At 34.5% G+C, this 16044-nt stretch overlaps 1 protein-coding gene across 3 annotated transcripts in view; it reads right to left on the bottom strand.

The window, feature by feature from the left end:
• LOC144970690 (bridge-like lipid transfer protein family member 1) overlaps nucleotides 1-16044 on the bottom strand; it is a 111609-nt gene that overhangs the window by 14395 nt on the left and 81170 nt on the right. For all 3 annotated transcript variants that reach the window (XM_078910588.1, XM_078910590.1, XM_078910589.1), the window contains exons 69-79: nucleotides 15673-15835; nucleotides 14820-15134; nucleotides 13945-14044; nucleotides 12964-13070; nucleotides 11441-11591; nucleotides 10564-10812; nucleotides 9911-10096; nucleotides 8290-8436; nucleotides 6033-6248; nucleotides 806-1022; nucleotides 166-323 (exon numbers count right to left, since the gene is read on the bottom strand). In XM_078910588.1, the coding sequence (XP_078766714.1) occupies nucleotides 166-323; nucleotides 806-1022; nucleotides 6033-6248; nucleotides 8290-8436; nucleotides 9911-10096; nucleotides 10564-10812; nucleotides 11441-11591; nucleotides 12964-13070; nucleotides 13945-14044; nucleotides 14820-15134; nucleotides 15673-15835 (2009 nt within the window). The remainder of the gene's footprint in view (nucleotides 1-165; nucleotides 324-805; nucleotides 1023-6032; nucleotides 6249-8289; nucleotides 8437-9910; nucleotides 10097-10563; nucleotides 10813-11440; nucleotides 11592-12963; nucleotides 13071-13944; nucleotides 14045-14819; nucleotides 15135-15672; nucleotides 15836-16044) is intronic.

Below are 16044 nucleotides of genomic sequence, written 5' to 3'. Positions count from 1 at the left end.
GGTTCCATATGGCTTACAGGGAGAATAAATGAAACATTGTAAATTGTAAAGTGCATTGAGCATTGTTAATCCATAGAAATGAGATATATAAATGTTTGGGTTTTTGTTTGTTTTTTTCCACTAAATCTGATTAGAGAATTCTTTATGAATTAATGAACCACTTACAATGTGCCTTCAGGCTTTCAACTCCAATGTTTCCTCCAACGATTCCACCCTTGGATTCAAATGTGGACTTGTCAAAACCGGCCTCGATGTTCAAGTTTTTGTGACCACTGCTGTTGATGGACAGTCGACCATGAGATTTCACTCCTTTTGTACACCACCTGTGGCAACAATCAGATATTTAAATAAACAAATTACAACTAAGTTTTTAAAAAGTAATAAACAAAAATGAAAACAATAGTTTTTCAGAAAAGAACAAAATACCAAACACGGAACCTTTCAGATTCAAAACCCTTCTCCAGCCAACAACAAAAAACAATGAAAACTAAAAAACTGGTAATGTATTGTTTTCACTGTTTTTTGTTGTTGGCTGAAGAAAGGTTTTGAGCCTCATGATATGGAAGAGCGCTCAACAAATATAATATATTAGTATTATCATTATTATCATTATTATTATCATTATTATTATTATTATCATTATTATTATTATTATTATTATTATTATTATTATTATTATTATTATTATTATTATTATTATTATTATTATTATTACATATATGGCAGTTTAGAAAACAATATTCAGCAATTTGAGTACTGAAGTAACCTAAAAATCAAACCCCGAGTATGCGTGACTAAGACTTACTCTGTGTTTCCCATCACATTGGCCATGTTGACTTCAAGATTCAGCTGGGACAGATTGACAGCAAAAAGCACCAGCGTCTCCCAGGAGGTGCTCATCAAGGATGTTGTTCCAACAGATGAGACACTGGTCCGATGTCGCTGCATGTCCGGGGATGAAAGAGTCCTGGACTTTTTGCGGGTGCTCTGGTCACGGCCTGACTGGTCTGGTTGATGCAGAGCTTTTACAGAAAACAATAAATAGCAGAAAATTTAATTTTGTAAAACGTTATGTATTTGATATTTGTTTTGAGAACTTTAAATCTGGGATAATAATTTATAATCTGTCCAATAGAAAATAGGTCTTAACTGACATAGGATGAAATACACAAATGTTAATCTTATTTTTATTTTTTTAATTGGCCTTTTTTTTTTCACCCACCAACAGACCTGATTACTGGACTGATTTCGACATTTAATGGCTCAAACGATTCGGCTCTGTCTTATAAAGACATATAGATAAGTGCCTGTGTGTATCAAGCCTTTTAATTTTTTTTTTATTTGTCCAGGTCAAAACCCACATGTTTTTTTAAAAATGTTTACAAGTTAAATCTGCCGTGGACAGGGATGCCCGATAAATTTCCATGATAGAATAATAATTAAAATAAATAAGTGCCAGTTTGTAGTCAGCATATAATTACCCGCAAATGGTGCTGGTTCTAGAATCATAATTTTTTTTTTAATCTGTGACCCGAATGGCATAATTCACAACCATAAATTTTCTGTATCTTTTATTTACTTTATAACCTTGACAACTACAGGATATTGATATAATAATTGACTCTCAAGAAACAATTTTATGGCTTATTGTAAAAGCCATTGACAGGGATTTTTTTGTATTCTTCTCCCCCTTCTTAATATAAACTAATTAACGCTGAGTTTTAATGTCAATGTCCATGCTTTAAAATTAAATTAAATTTTAAAATATTTTGGGAAACAAAACTTAAGAATTATTTGTGAGAGAAAATAAATTCAAGACTCATTTATTGTACTTGAAAATTTGAAGAAAAAATTTAATCAACATGTAACTCAGCAATGCATTGAAACAGAAAGTCTCAATAAATTTCCTACTGTTATCTCAACCACGAATTTATCTTTTGTGCTTTAAAATCAAATGTTCATTTCTTAGTGATTGAAAAGTTTCATATTTATTCATATTCATATTTCCTTGACTTAAAGTTTTAATATTGACTGCTATCTTTACATATATATGTTGAAGTCATAACTTTTATGACTTTTTAAAAAAATTCATCTCCACCTCCTATGTCAATAAATAAAAAAATAAATTAAATTAAATTAAATTCCCTTTACTCATCCCCAAGGGGAAATTTGTCTTTTGGGTCTATTCCAAGGGAAGACTGGAATAACCCAAAGCATCAGCCACAGTGCAGCACTGCAAAGTGAGCTAGGGTGAGGTGACTTGCTGAAGGCCACACAATGAGGTGGGTAGTCGAACTCTGTACATTTTCAGTAAGAAGCCAAGATTGTACCGCTGAGCCACGCTGCCCCCCTCAACAGTACTTGAAGAAATATTCTTCTATAACCACCGTCATTGGTCATCGGCCAACCCCACGCCCGCTCCCCCTACGACCTCGATCCTCGCTTCAATTTATCAACACTCGTCCCCCATCCAATCTAATCAATTCAATGAGTAATCCTCACCGTTCCTTGTCAAATGTCAACACTGTCCGTGACAGTCAGTATGAAATTAACGACCACCATGACAACAACTCGCAGCAACAGCACCGTCCTGAGCAACAACAACAACAACAACAACAACAACAACAACAACAACCTGCACGTAGTGATCATACCAGTTTAAAAATTGGATTACTAAATGTTAGATCGTGTCGTAATAAAACTCAAGACATAATCGACATTATTGAAGATCATAAAATTACTATTTTTGTCATCTTGGAAACATGGCTTAATCATTCATATGATGATCCAATTATGAAAGCAATTACACCCGAAGGCTTTTGTATTAAATCATTTCCACGCATTGGGAGGAAAGGAGGTGGAATTGCAATTATTTACAACTTGTCACTCTTTGACAAGATATCATTTCACCATGATAATTTTAGAAGTTTTGAATACGCTGGATTTGCCATTCATGAAAATAATTTTAAAAAGTCGTTTCACTGTGTCTACCGCCCACCACCAAGCCAACAAACAAAATATCAACAATTGATTTTTTATCTGAGTTCGGAGAATTTATGTCTATGCAATCCATTAACAAAAAGCATAATATTTTTATGGGTGATTTTAACATTGATTATTTCGGAAACAAAAATGAATCGAAAGTATTTCGGGAGATTATTGACACAAACAACTATATTCAACTTGTAAGCGGTCCTACAAACAACCATGGCCACACAATAGATCATGTCATTACAGACATTGAACATTCTCTCTCTTCACCTGTCTCAAATATTGATAAATTAATCTCTGACCATCATTTAATTGTGTTTTGCGTTTTATTTCCAATGAAGCACGAAGTAAAAAAGATGATAACATCTCGTAATTTGAAGAATATAAACATGAACATTTTTAAACAAGACCTTGACCATAACGTTAAAAATAAACATGATGCGAATGGTCTCCACGAGTCAATTGTTGGTACGGTGGACAAGCATGCTCCCTTAACAACTAGAGCAGTAAAAGTGAGACGTCAAGCATCCTGGTATAATACCGAAATAAAATTGAATGGATTAGCCAGGAGGCGGGCAGAAAGAAAATGGCTCAAGTCCAGCGATGCTGTCGATAAGAAGCGATACATCGCGGCTAGAAATGATGCAAAAGCCGTCAATTTCAGGGCCAAAAAGAAATTCTATGAAGAAAGCCTCAAAAACGTGGGACGTTCGAGACAATTCTTTGCCTTGACCAAGGAACTGCTGGGACAACAGACGCAACCAGCTCTCCCATCTTTAATCGATCGTGCAGATCTACCAACTCGCTTTGGTCAATATTTTAAAGAAAAAACGGATACCATCAGGAAAGAACTCTCGTCTGAATCGATCCATACAACATTTGACACGTTTCATGGTGATTCATTAACACATTTTTCAAAGATTACTGAAGCTGACTTATGTGATTGCATTATGTCGTCTCCAACTAAAAGCTGTGATTTAGACCCCTTAAATACTGCCATTTTAAAAAATGCATTGATGTAATTTTAACACCATTTACATGTATTGTTAATAATTCGTTGCAGTCAGGTGCTGTACCAGACATTTACAAAGTTGCTCATGTCAAACCCCTTTTGAAAAAACCTGATCTCGATAAAGAGAACTTAAAAAACTATCGCCCTGTCTCTAATCTTCCTTTTCTCTCTAAGATCTTAGAAAAGCTTGTTTTGAAACAATTACTGTCTCATCTTAAAAATAATTGTCTTGAAGAAAAATTTCAGTCTGCTTATAGGCAACATCATTCGACGGAAACCGCACTTGTTAGGGTTGTTAATGATCTCCTCTCTGTTATAGACAATGGTTCATGTTCTTTGCTGAATTTGCTTGACCTATCGTCTGCTTTTGATACTATTGATCACAATCTTCTTCTCAAACGTCTTGAAATTACTTATGGCGTGTCTGGTGCAGCGCTTGATTGGTTTAGGTCATATTTGTTTAATCGTAAACAGATTATTACGGTGGATGAATATAGATCGGAGGAAATCTTTCTTGATTGTGGGGTTCCCCAGGGTTCAGTACTTGGACCCGTTCTTTTTGTTTTGTACGTTGGCCCTCTGTCTAAAATCATCAGAAGTTTTGGTCTGTCTTACCATCAATACGCTGATGATACGCAATTGTACTGCGTTTCCAATACGAGAAATTTACAAGAAGTATCAGCCAATAGTAAAAATTGTATCCAAAGTGTTAAGAAAAGGATGAATGAGAACAGACTGAAACTGAATGATGATAAGACGGAGGTGCTGTATGTGGGGAACAGGAAGTGGAAAAGTGAAACAGATTTGAAGTTGGGGGATGCCTCTATTCAAATTGTTGACAAAGTGAAAAACCTTGGCACATTCTTAGACTCTGGACTGTCGATGGAGCATCAGGTTAATAATTTGGTTAGATCTCTCTTTTTCCAACTAAAAAAGATTGCTTCCATTAGACGGTTCATATCTGAGGAGGTGACCAAGCACCTGGTTGTGTCCCTCGTACTATCGAAATTGGATTATTGTAATGCTCTGTTGTTTGGCGTTTCGCAATACAATCTGAAACGTCTTCAGATTGTCCAAAACAGCGCTGCCAGACTAGTATTCATGAAGCGTAGGTGCGACTCTGCCGGACCTCTACTTCATGACCTGCATTGGCTGCCTGTTGGGAAAAGAATTAAATTCAAAGCTTGTGTTTTAGTGTATCGTTGTCTTGAAGGTACTGCCCCTTCCTACCTTTCAGAACTAATTGAAAGATATTCAAAACCCCGCCCCTTACGTTCGGCCAGTGATTCCACAAAACTAGTTGTCCCTCGAATTCGGAAAAATGCTGGAATGAGATCCTTTTCTCATTTCGGACCCTCTATTTGGAACGCCTTACCGCAGAGCATTCGTGAAAAAGAATCTTTGTCTATTTTTAAACGTTCGCTTAAAACATATTTGTTTCGATTTTAGTAGATAGTATGAGAAGCAAGATAGGTTTGGTTTGTGTTGTGTGTTGTGTTGTGTGTGTGTATGTGTGTGTGTGTGTGTGCTTGTGTGTGTGAATGAGTATGTTTCAGCCAAAGTAATTTGTAATTTAAGCGCTTAGAGTCTGGTGTCTCGGAGTTATAGCGCTATATAAGTTTTCAGCATTATTATTATTATTATTATTATTAAAGAAATGTAAAGTTCCCTACTTACATTAACTACAAACTTTAACTATAATCTAAGACACATAATCTCAAAAATAAATAAATAATAAACAAATGAAATATAATTCACTTCACTTCAAAACAAAAATATTCAGAAAAACATGGGAAATAAACACAAAGAAAAACACCCAACAGTGAATCTCACGAAAAAGAGAAAAACAGGAAATAATATTACAGATTACAATAAATAGACTATTTATAATGGGAGAAACAAAACCAAAACTATAATGTGACAATCTAAATCACAAGCTGTTATATTATATTCACTCTGTTTAAAAGTCATCTGTTTATAAAATAAATTAAAAATCATATCTGATAAGAAATAGCAAAAACATCCACACCTCTCCTGGTGGCAATTTCACTCTTAAACTCAGGACTCAACTGCACCCGGATTTTGTCTCCGGAGGATCCTCGTCGATGGTGCTTTTTGAGAGGACTGGGCAGGCCCAGTAGATTGAGGGAAGGATGTGACATGGAATTCTGGGAAGGGGGAAATGGAGCTGGGTGACCAGATGTGGGCAGGCCGGAGGATGAGGAAGAAGTGGGCGTGTCTGGGTCTGATGATAAAAGACGTCAACCAGTTTTTGGCGGTTAGGGGCCGTTAAGGAAAATAAATTTACAATCATACACTACTAAATAACACTGGATGCAGGAACACAAAAAATGTACACAGTAAACCACTTTAAGTCAACATCCATCGTATAAAATGGCAATGTAAATACCTTGTTGTAAGATTTTCAAAACAACTTCACAAAATTCCTGATTTTCATTTATATTCACACAAAAATTTGAAAATAAAAATCGATGTGCCCTGCATTAATCAATTTGTAATGTATATCAATTCAAAAACAATTCTGGTTAGACAATATTTCTTTGTAACAGCAGACACCTGTTCTCAAAGATTAGAATTCATTATAATCTTGGAAAATTTATGATGTAAACCCCCCCCCAAAAAAAAAAAAAACAACTTGTGAAAAGACATTTTAAAGTGGCTTACAATGTACAGATAGAGTACCAACAAAATGAAAACATCAAATGAAAGAAGAAAAACAAAATTAAGAAGAAAAAAAGAAAATAATTTTTAAAATCAAGAAAACCACTGGCATCAAACATCATGTCAAGGGAATAATGGCTGCATGCCTGGATTTGTCAGAAATGAAATGTACTTATTTGAAGGTCTAACAACCCAAATTGTTATGGGCTCGTTGTAGTAACACAAAATAGTTTTTGTCCATCACAAAAAAAGTCAAATCAAGCCCATAATTGCATTTGGTTACCAGACAAGCTATCATGTGCACCTAGATCAGAACTCTTTTTTTTAATGTTTTTTTTTTTTAATTTGCTGAAAAGTTTTGTACACCAAAGGTTGATTCTTTTTTCTTTTCTTGTTTGTTTATTTTGTTGGGGGTTTTTTTGTTTTGTTTTTTTTTAATTCTATTTACTCAAGCTATAAATTTACATTTGATAATTTGATCATAATTTATGTCATATCTCCATATAATGTTCTGACTACTCTTGTAAACCGCTTTGTAGTTACGGGGTGTATCGCTATATGAACGTTATCTATCATTAACTATTATTGTTTCAAATCCTTCCGTTTTCACTTTTTTTGCATACATTTTTACAAACTTTGGCTTCTATCAGACTTTAATCAGTTTCTATTAAACTTAGTTTCTGTATAGAGATTTATAGAAGTTTCAGTTTTAACTATACTATATACTGTGGTATGATATCGGATCATATAGATAACAAAAAAAAAAGTGACAACACTTCATGCTCAAAACAATGTTTTTCAACATCATTATAAAAAATCTTAACAGATGGGTTCTTAAATAAGGTAAATTTTGCAATATGTAGTTCAAAATATCGATTTATTTTCTAAATATCATGCTGTTTGTTGCTTCAATTATATGGTTGGAAATTAATCAATAGTAATACAAAATCAGAAAAAAATATATATATATCGTTTTGGTGACACATATTCATTACACTTAATGATCAACAAAATAACAATATCAATTACAGTAATACTAACATGAATAATAATTATTTTATAATAGAAAGAAGAAGAAGAACAAGAAGAAGAAGCAGAAGGAGAAAGAGGAGGAGAAGAAGAAAAAGGAGAAGAAGAAGAAGAAGAAGAAGAAGAAGAAGAAGAAGAAGAAGAAGAAGAAGAAGAAGAAGAAGAAGAAGAAGAAGAAGAAGAAGAAGAAGAAGAAGAAGAAGAAGAAGAAGAAGAAGAAGACGAAGAAGAAGAAGAAGAAGAAGAAGAAAAAGAAGAAGAGGAGGAGGAGGGAAAGAGGAGGAGGAAGAGGAGGATGAGACGAAGAATACAATAAAGACAGATTCAAAAGAAGTGTTAATAGGCTATCATAAGTAAAATCTGAAATTCTTTCGCTTTGTGAAAAAAAAATAGATAAAAACAGCACAAAGAGTTCACAACATGCAAATCAACTAACTAAATGAATCAAATCTGTAACATTAAGCTTGTCATCACACAATGCAGCAAAACAACAAGGATTTCAACATCAAATAAAGAATAACGAAACATAATAACATGAATCACTTGCTCTCTATCAAACAATTATAATCATTTACCATCCCCAGCATTCAAGTGGATGTTCTCATCTCCAAGGAAGAGGCGTCGCGCCAGAGTTCTTCTATACCAGGCTTTAGGTAGGGACAGAATCTCGGTCAGTCGACGCATGTCATACTTGAAGGAAGCCGTTCCAATGTCACATATGGCTAGGAGGGATTAAATAAATAAATATAATGTTAATTCTTATTCACTCATGAATTTTATACATTAACGCTTAAAATGTGACACAGCAATGTGGTATTATGTCAAAGTGAATTATATCATGTTTAATAGTCTCACATCTCCAATGAAAGAAAAATACTGTGGTCTGTGGAATCTTCAAAATCTGAAGTTACAGACTTAAAGAAGAAGAAGAAGAAGAAGAAGAAGAAGAAGAAGAAGAAGAAGAAGAAGAAAAGAAGAAGAAGAAGAAGAAGAAGAAGAAGAAGAAGAAGAAGAAGAAGAAAGAAGAAGAAGAAGAAGAAGGTAAAAGTCAATACTAGAAATTAAACTCAAGTAAGATATTTATTTCAATTGTTAAACATCAGCTTACAAACAGAACATGGTAGAATGTTAAGTTAAAGTAAGTTTATGCTTGACAGAATTAGTTATCGTGACAAGACGTGGACCTAATAGACACAAAAGAATAAACAGAGAAATAAGCTTGAATTTTGCAATTACTGTCTCTCTTTGATAAGAGCAAAGTAATTAAATATCGATACTTTTAAAAAAAGTAAGAAGAATGTGATCGAGGAGAAAAATGAACCCTGTGGGAAAATAGAAAGAAGAAAAAGTATTAAACAACAAATACAAATGCGAGGTTGAAAAAGAGAAAGAAAGAAAATGCTTATCATGAAAAGAAGAAGAAATAGAAGAAGAAGAAGAAGAAGAAGAAGAAGAAGAAGAAGAAGAAGAAGAAGAAGAAGAAGAAGAAGAAGAAGAAGAAGAAGAAATGAGTTAAAAGTCAAATACTAGAAATTTTAAACTCAAGTAAGATATTTATTTCAATTGTTAAACATCAGCTTCACCCAAACAGAACATTGGCTAGACATGTTAATGTTTAAAGTTTAAGTTTTATGCTCTGACAGTAACTCTAGTCTATCTGTGACAAGACTGTGGATCCTTTCAACTCAGATCTACCAAAAGCAATAAACAGAGATAAATAAGCTTGAATCTTTTTGCAATTACTGTCTCTCTTTCTGATAAGAGCAAAGTTCAATTAAATATTCGATACTCTTTTAAAAACAGTTTTACAGAAGAATGCTGGTGTTATCTTGGAGGGGAGAAAAATGAACCCGTGTGTGGCAAAAAATAAAAGAAGAAAAAAGCTTATTTTAAACAAATCCCAAATACCAACATGCGAGGTTCCTGGAACAAATCATGAGAAATTGAAAGAAAATGGCTTGTATCCACTGAAAAATTTGACAGAAATAGAACCAAAGAAAAACAAGGGGAAAGATAGTTGACCAATTGCCAAAATGAAGGATTACTGAAAACGAAGATAGGTAGCGTAGAACAGCCCAGAAAAGAGAAAAAAATGGTCGCCAACTGTTGTTAAAAGGGCACAGAATGATGATGTCCGTTTCAGAAAACATAAGACAAAATTCAAATGTCACCAAAAATATACAAACATCAAATCACCTGAAAACCTGACAGCATTAGAACGAGTCTGTTGCTCCGTTTTGGATGGGCTGTCACCGAGTTCACTGGACCGTTCTAGTTTACGAGTTCTTGAGATGTTGACTCGGATGAATTCCACGTTGAGACTGAGGGAATCTCGACGTCCAATGTCCAGGAGAGAATGGGTGGAATTCTCTGAGATGCTACCTGTTGTGGGATTAATAAATATTTCAACTATTTTAGCACCAACACAATCTGGAAAAGTGTGTCAGTGCCAGACAAAACAGAAATGTTTTTAAAAAATAGTAATTTTTACAAAATCGTCCCATAAAATTCAGCCTGCTTTAATCAGATGTTAAGCTTGCACGGGTTTATGTTCCCAAAATTTACTCCTAAAAGTTGCTTCACTTAAATAAAACCATAGTTTGATAGTAAAGCAGTTAACCGTTTCCACATTTTATTGCAGATTAAATAAATGGGTGACAATCACTGTCTTTACTAAGGCACTTTCAACAAACTGGTTACTCCAGTAAAAGCAGGAGTGAGTGAATAGCCAATGATGAAAGTATTAAAAGTGTTGAAAGTAAATGTACATATGTATATCATAAAATCATTTAAATAAAGCTTCTATCTATTAAATAGAAAAAAATGGGGGGGGGGGAAGCAATCCTTACCTAATCCAGGACTCCTGTAGGCCCCTTGGTCTCCATGGGTTGCCAATCTCCTCTGTACTCCTGTTCCATAGGGGTGGAAGATGTACAAGGAGAAATCTGACATACATCCCGTTACGCTGAGCCCACCTGAGCTAGACCCAGGGTAGAAATTAGTGGTGGAGTTTGCAGTGGGAGTCGTATTGATTCCAATCCCCATTGAGTCATTGGCTGAACCACTGGGATGTCTGGTCCTTGCTGGAGTAGACTGACCTGAAATTTAATTGTGAAATAAGAATTCATTTGTTTTTAAAAAGGAAAAAAAAATTTAGATAATTTTATATTGCCCAATATTAATTAAATGTGCTAAAAAATATAAAACTTCATACTATGCCCATTGTAATTGATATGAAAATAAGTCTAAAATTACATCGGGCACTTCTGTCATTCGAGTCAGATGCTGAAAAATAAACGTATTGTTAATAAATTTTGAATCTAAATGAACAGTGGTTTTCCAAAACTCCTGAACTCCGTTTTTTCTCATATTGAGATATTGAGGATTATTTCCCCTAAAATTTCTCATTCGGCATATTATCTTATCATATGATGTAAAATAAACTTTACGTTTCAAATTATCGCATGAGGAAAAATCTCAAAAAGTAGAAAAATCGATAAAATGAGTTTTGGATAACCAGCCTTCAAATAATTCCAGAAAATTCTTCATGAAGAAAACTATTACTTTGACATGCTGGATAAATCAGCCTTTAAAGCCCTAAACAGATATCACATGATAAGAGTTATCAGGACAATTTCAATCATTGCAAAATAAAAAAAGAGATTTTAAAAAATGACAATCAAGTATTTTCCCTACAAATTTTTTACAAACCCAAAACACTCTTACATGACTTTGGAGAGAAAGATGTATCGGCCAACATGCTTTCATTGATGTCCGTCTTTTTTGTTGAGAAGAAAAGGTCAAGCGAGGGCATTTGTAACAGACACTCCACTCGCGATACAGGGTGGCAGTTGAAACGGATGAAGGATGGGTCAACCTTTAAAACAAAACAAACAAAAAATGAACAATCAAAATGATTTATCTTGTCAATTGTGTGAAGAGTTAACTTTTTAAAAAAAACAACAAAAAATTTTAAAAAACAAAATAAACTTTAAAAATTTGTTGAGTCTGGATTTATTTTCATTCAGAGAAAATCCCTATTTTTATTTTCATTTATGTAATACTTGAGCATTAATATGGCGCAATATCCACTCTATGCAGTCAAAACAGTTACAAGAGGTCCCTAGCCAACAGCAATAATTAACATGTTGGACAGAGATGATGCTGCTAACAACCAGGTACTCATTTTACAGTGAGTACTGTGAGAGAATGTGAGTTTAGAGCCTTTTCTAAGGACTCATGCGCCACTCAGGGCGGGACTCAAACCCTGGACAATCCGAAGTTGGATGCCATACCACTAGACCGCATAACCGCACTGAGTTAAAGAGAAAAATATTTTGCCTTTTAGAACAATACCCTGCATGTTTTGCAGGTTAAGCTTTTCACGAGTGATTCCAAGATGTCTAAAATAGATTTAACTCTAATACTGTCTTGGTGTCACTTGGCAAGGTTTTGAAAGCCACTTTCTCATGTGTGACCCATTATCTCAAACCTGTATTATGTTGGAATGAACTGTCTGTTGCAAATTGAATTTTTGGCCACAAATATCAAACTTTGGGTTAATTTCTATGTCTTATGGGGTGGAGAATAAAAACACTTTCTTACATTGCAAAAGACACAAAGTTCGTATTTCTTATGATAGAAGCAGTCCCTCAGAGTCATAGGCCCATGGAGCTGGAGTTTATCCAGATTTTTATGAAACGGACAATAGCAATTGCTTGCTACTCTTTGGATAGGATGCTAGTCTATCGCAAAGTACTTTCCACCAGATCTAACAGACCCAGATACCCAATCACTGCTGGGTGGACAGAGAGGTCAGAGAAAAATCTCGATTACACCCGAGATCGAGCTCAGTCTTGTTGATTGTAAAGTGAGTGCTCTACCAACTGAGCTATCAGGACCCCATATCTTATAATACTAATTGTAAATTCACTTTTTAAGGGTCCAATTCGTCCTGACATAATACTATTTAGAGACAGGGGGTCACATATAAACAGTGACCAGATGGCTTCTAAAGAGATATCAGCAATAATCTGACCAATTCTAAAATCTATAGGAAAATAAAGGGAATAAAAAAGACATAAAAGATACCACACAAAATAAACGATGTTTCGGCCGAAACGTTGTTTACTTTGTGTTGTATCTTATAAAAGAGTCATTTTGATTCCCTTTATTTTACTACACATTTTATTGATTCATTTAGGCACCTCGAGATTCCAAAAAAAAGAAAGCGAAATATCCTATCTCACCTTAATGTGTACGACAACATCGACAGGAAAGAATGCCATAGACTGCTGGCCTAGGGAACCCTGGGATGCGTCCATGTCCATGTTGTTGACAAATGTGTCCACCATGTCTGATAAATATACATTATCAGTGGTAATTAAAAATCATGGTTTTAGAGGGGAAAAAAGTAGATCGGCATATCAAGGGCTCATTAAAATCATATTTTACCGTAATCATGTTTTATTCCACTACAGCATGTGACAGTCATAATTCACAAAAATACCAAGGTTTTCATTGTTATCACTATTATAGCTGGAAGAAAACTGCTATAAATAAAAAATAAAAAAAATAATAAATATCAAACACGGAATGTTTTAGGCTCAAAATTCTTCTTCAGCCAGTGACAAACAAAGTTAAAACTTTAATACTTCATAACAAATCTATATAGACGGGACAAAATTTCTTGGCATGCCCAATCCGGATAACAATTGGACTTTTTGTTTAGTATTTTGCCTGTTTTTAAAGTTGTATTCATTTTTGTGCAAAGTGATAGGATGTAGAGAAGTTTTCCTGCTACATACATGACAGTAATTTCATTTAGTCAATCAATGATCTCATCTCATATCTGCAAATGATGCAATACAGACTATCAAAATTAGTGTACAAACATGAATATAGCAGCTTAAAAAAATAAATAAATAAATAAATTTTAAACACGGAAATGTTTCCAGTTCAAAACCCTTCTGAGGCCAATAACGAAACCAGTAAAACTGTTGATATATCTTTTTTAATCCAGAGAGACAGCAGACAAGTATTTGGGAACATCTAGTCTGCAAATACGGTCAAATTTTCAAGTGGTTCAGTGTTTGGCCAATATTTTGTAATCAATGATTTAACAAATCCACTCATTGTGAAAATAAAAGTCTTAAGTTAAGTCTTAAATTAAAAAAAAAAGACAAAGAAGGAACAAAGGATTAAAAAAAAACAAAAAAACGTGCACTTACCTCGTTTTAGTATTGAGGATGTGGTCCCTCCTGACGTTATAGGCAGGGGCTCTAAAGCTTGTTCTAGGAAATCTAAGACTGGAGGGCTGATGATCATTTCCTAAGAAGCATACAAAAGAATAATAAATATAAAAACTGAAAAATTCAATGAAAACTGGTAAACAGAAAAGTTGTGATATAATTGGCTGAGAACTATTTTGGGTATTTAGTATTTTGCATGAATGAAGAGACATGACACATACCTATCGATGTGTGTGTAATACACTGCCCTTTTACTCAGTGAATCTAGTTCAAGTTCGTTCATGTGTGTTTATTAAGACATACGGTATTCATTTTAATGATTATACAATTCTGGAAACTGAATTAGACAGAGAAAAATATTTTAAGGGTCAAATGTCAAAATCAATCACTACCCACAAAAACAGGCCTATTTTTAAGAAAACAATAGATATGAGTCACTTTTACAATTTATTCTTCAACTTTTTTTTTTACATCTTTACTGGCTCACTTAGACATGTTTAGTTAATAAAGGCATTTACTTAATAATAAAATAATAAATACTTTATAAATTAAATAAATAGAAAAATGAAGCCTATATAAAGAATATTATTTTGTTTTAAATGTTCTCAAAGCATTTTACAAGGTGTCCCAAGCACGAGACATCATGCCTGAATGGTGCTACTACAATTTTTGTTTCGACAACATAGACAACATTATTATTAGCCAGGTACTCACTTTACACTTAAGTGTAGAAAAAGTTTTCTTTAGGACTCTGTGCAGTCCAGAGCAGGATTCAAACCAGGGATCTAGTGGTTTGAACACGAATCTCATACCCCTAGGCCACAAAGCCATATAAGTTTTATCTTGAAATTTACCTCAGGAAGAGCTTTAAGAGAAAACCAGGCATACAGATTGGCTCTCTTCAGCTGTCCGCCCTTCTTAAAATTGACACCGTCCGACTCCAGCATACTGTCTCTGGGTGAAGCAGTCGGTGTCTCTTCCCTAATGGTGGGACAGGTGACTGTGATCTCTGGCACAAACGGATGAGGGTTGGGTGATCTGGCAGCGTTGTTGAATCTCGTGCTGGGTGCAGATGGCATTGGGGTGGATTCAGCAGATGTGGCCATGAAGAAAGACTCCTCCGTGCTGGACAAGTCATGGAGGTTTTCAGTTCTGGAATTGTAGTGAACCTGGAGAAAAGAAATAATAAAGAAAAAATATTCATAAATAAATCTACATTTTTTGATGTGATAAATGTCTTTTCAAAATTGTTGTTGTGTTTTTTATGTTGTTTTTTGTTGTTGTTTGTTTTGGGGGGGTTTTAAAAATTTGTTTTGTTTCTTTTCATTTTTATTTGTTTTGTTTATTGTTCGAAATTTTTATGGCATCTGTAACATGTCAAGATCACTTTTACCTCCATAAAAATAGATGGAAAGAAAGAGAATCAGAGAGATAGATGATAGAGAGATAAAAAGACAGAGAGATGGAGAGACTGAGAGAAAGAGACAGAAAGCGGGAGAGAGACAGAGAGAAGGATAGAAAGAGAGATGGAGAGAGTGAAAGGGAATGAAACAGAGAGAGGGAGAGAGAGAGAGAGAGAGAGAGAGAGAGAGAGAGAGAGAGAGAGAGAGAGAGAGAGAGAGAGAGAGAGAGAGAACAGTACTGCTATGATATGACAAAATTTCAAATATCCAATGACAAATAGAAAACCGAATCATCTCAAACTACCTTCACGTCTACACTTGGAATAAAGAAAACGCTAGTATCCGGTTGACCAGATAGTTTTCGTGGATTGCCCAGGCCTGATCCAAAAGATGTTTCTTTCTTCAATTTCCGTTTACTGGGAGGGCTGCCTTCACCACCTGATCCACGTTTCTCTTGTTTGGCATTCCTGGATATCAGGTGAAGATAAAATGTGAATTAGATTTTAGACCTCAAGATTGTCATCATTGTCATCATTACCAATTTCATCATCATCAAGATCATCATCTTTATCATCATCATCACCAGTACCAAAATCATTAAATCATTTGTTTTTTTAATATTGATGCTTGGGTGCATGCAAACTATTGTTGATTCTTAATTTGCATGCTCTGAGAA

The sequence above is a fragment of the Berghia stephanieae genome, chromosome 4 (assembly GCF_034508935.2).
Source record: "Berghia stephanieae isolate SIO BIC M18660-M18661 chromosome 4, UCSD_Bste_1.3, whole genome shotgun sequence".
NCBI lineage: Eukaryota > Metazoa > Mollusca > Gastropoda > Nudibranchia > Aeolidiidae > Berghia > Berghia stephanieae.
This window is presented reverse-complemented; position numbering and strand designations above follow the sequence as displayed.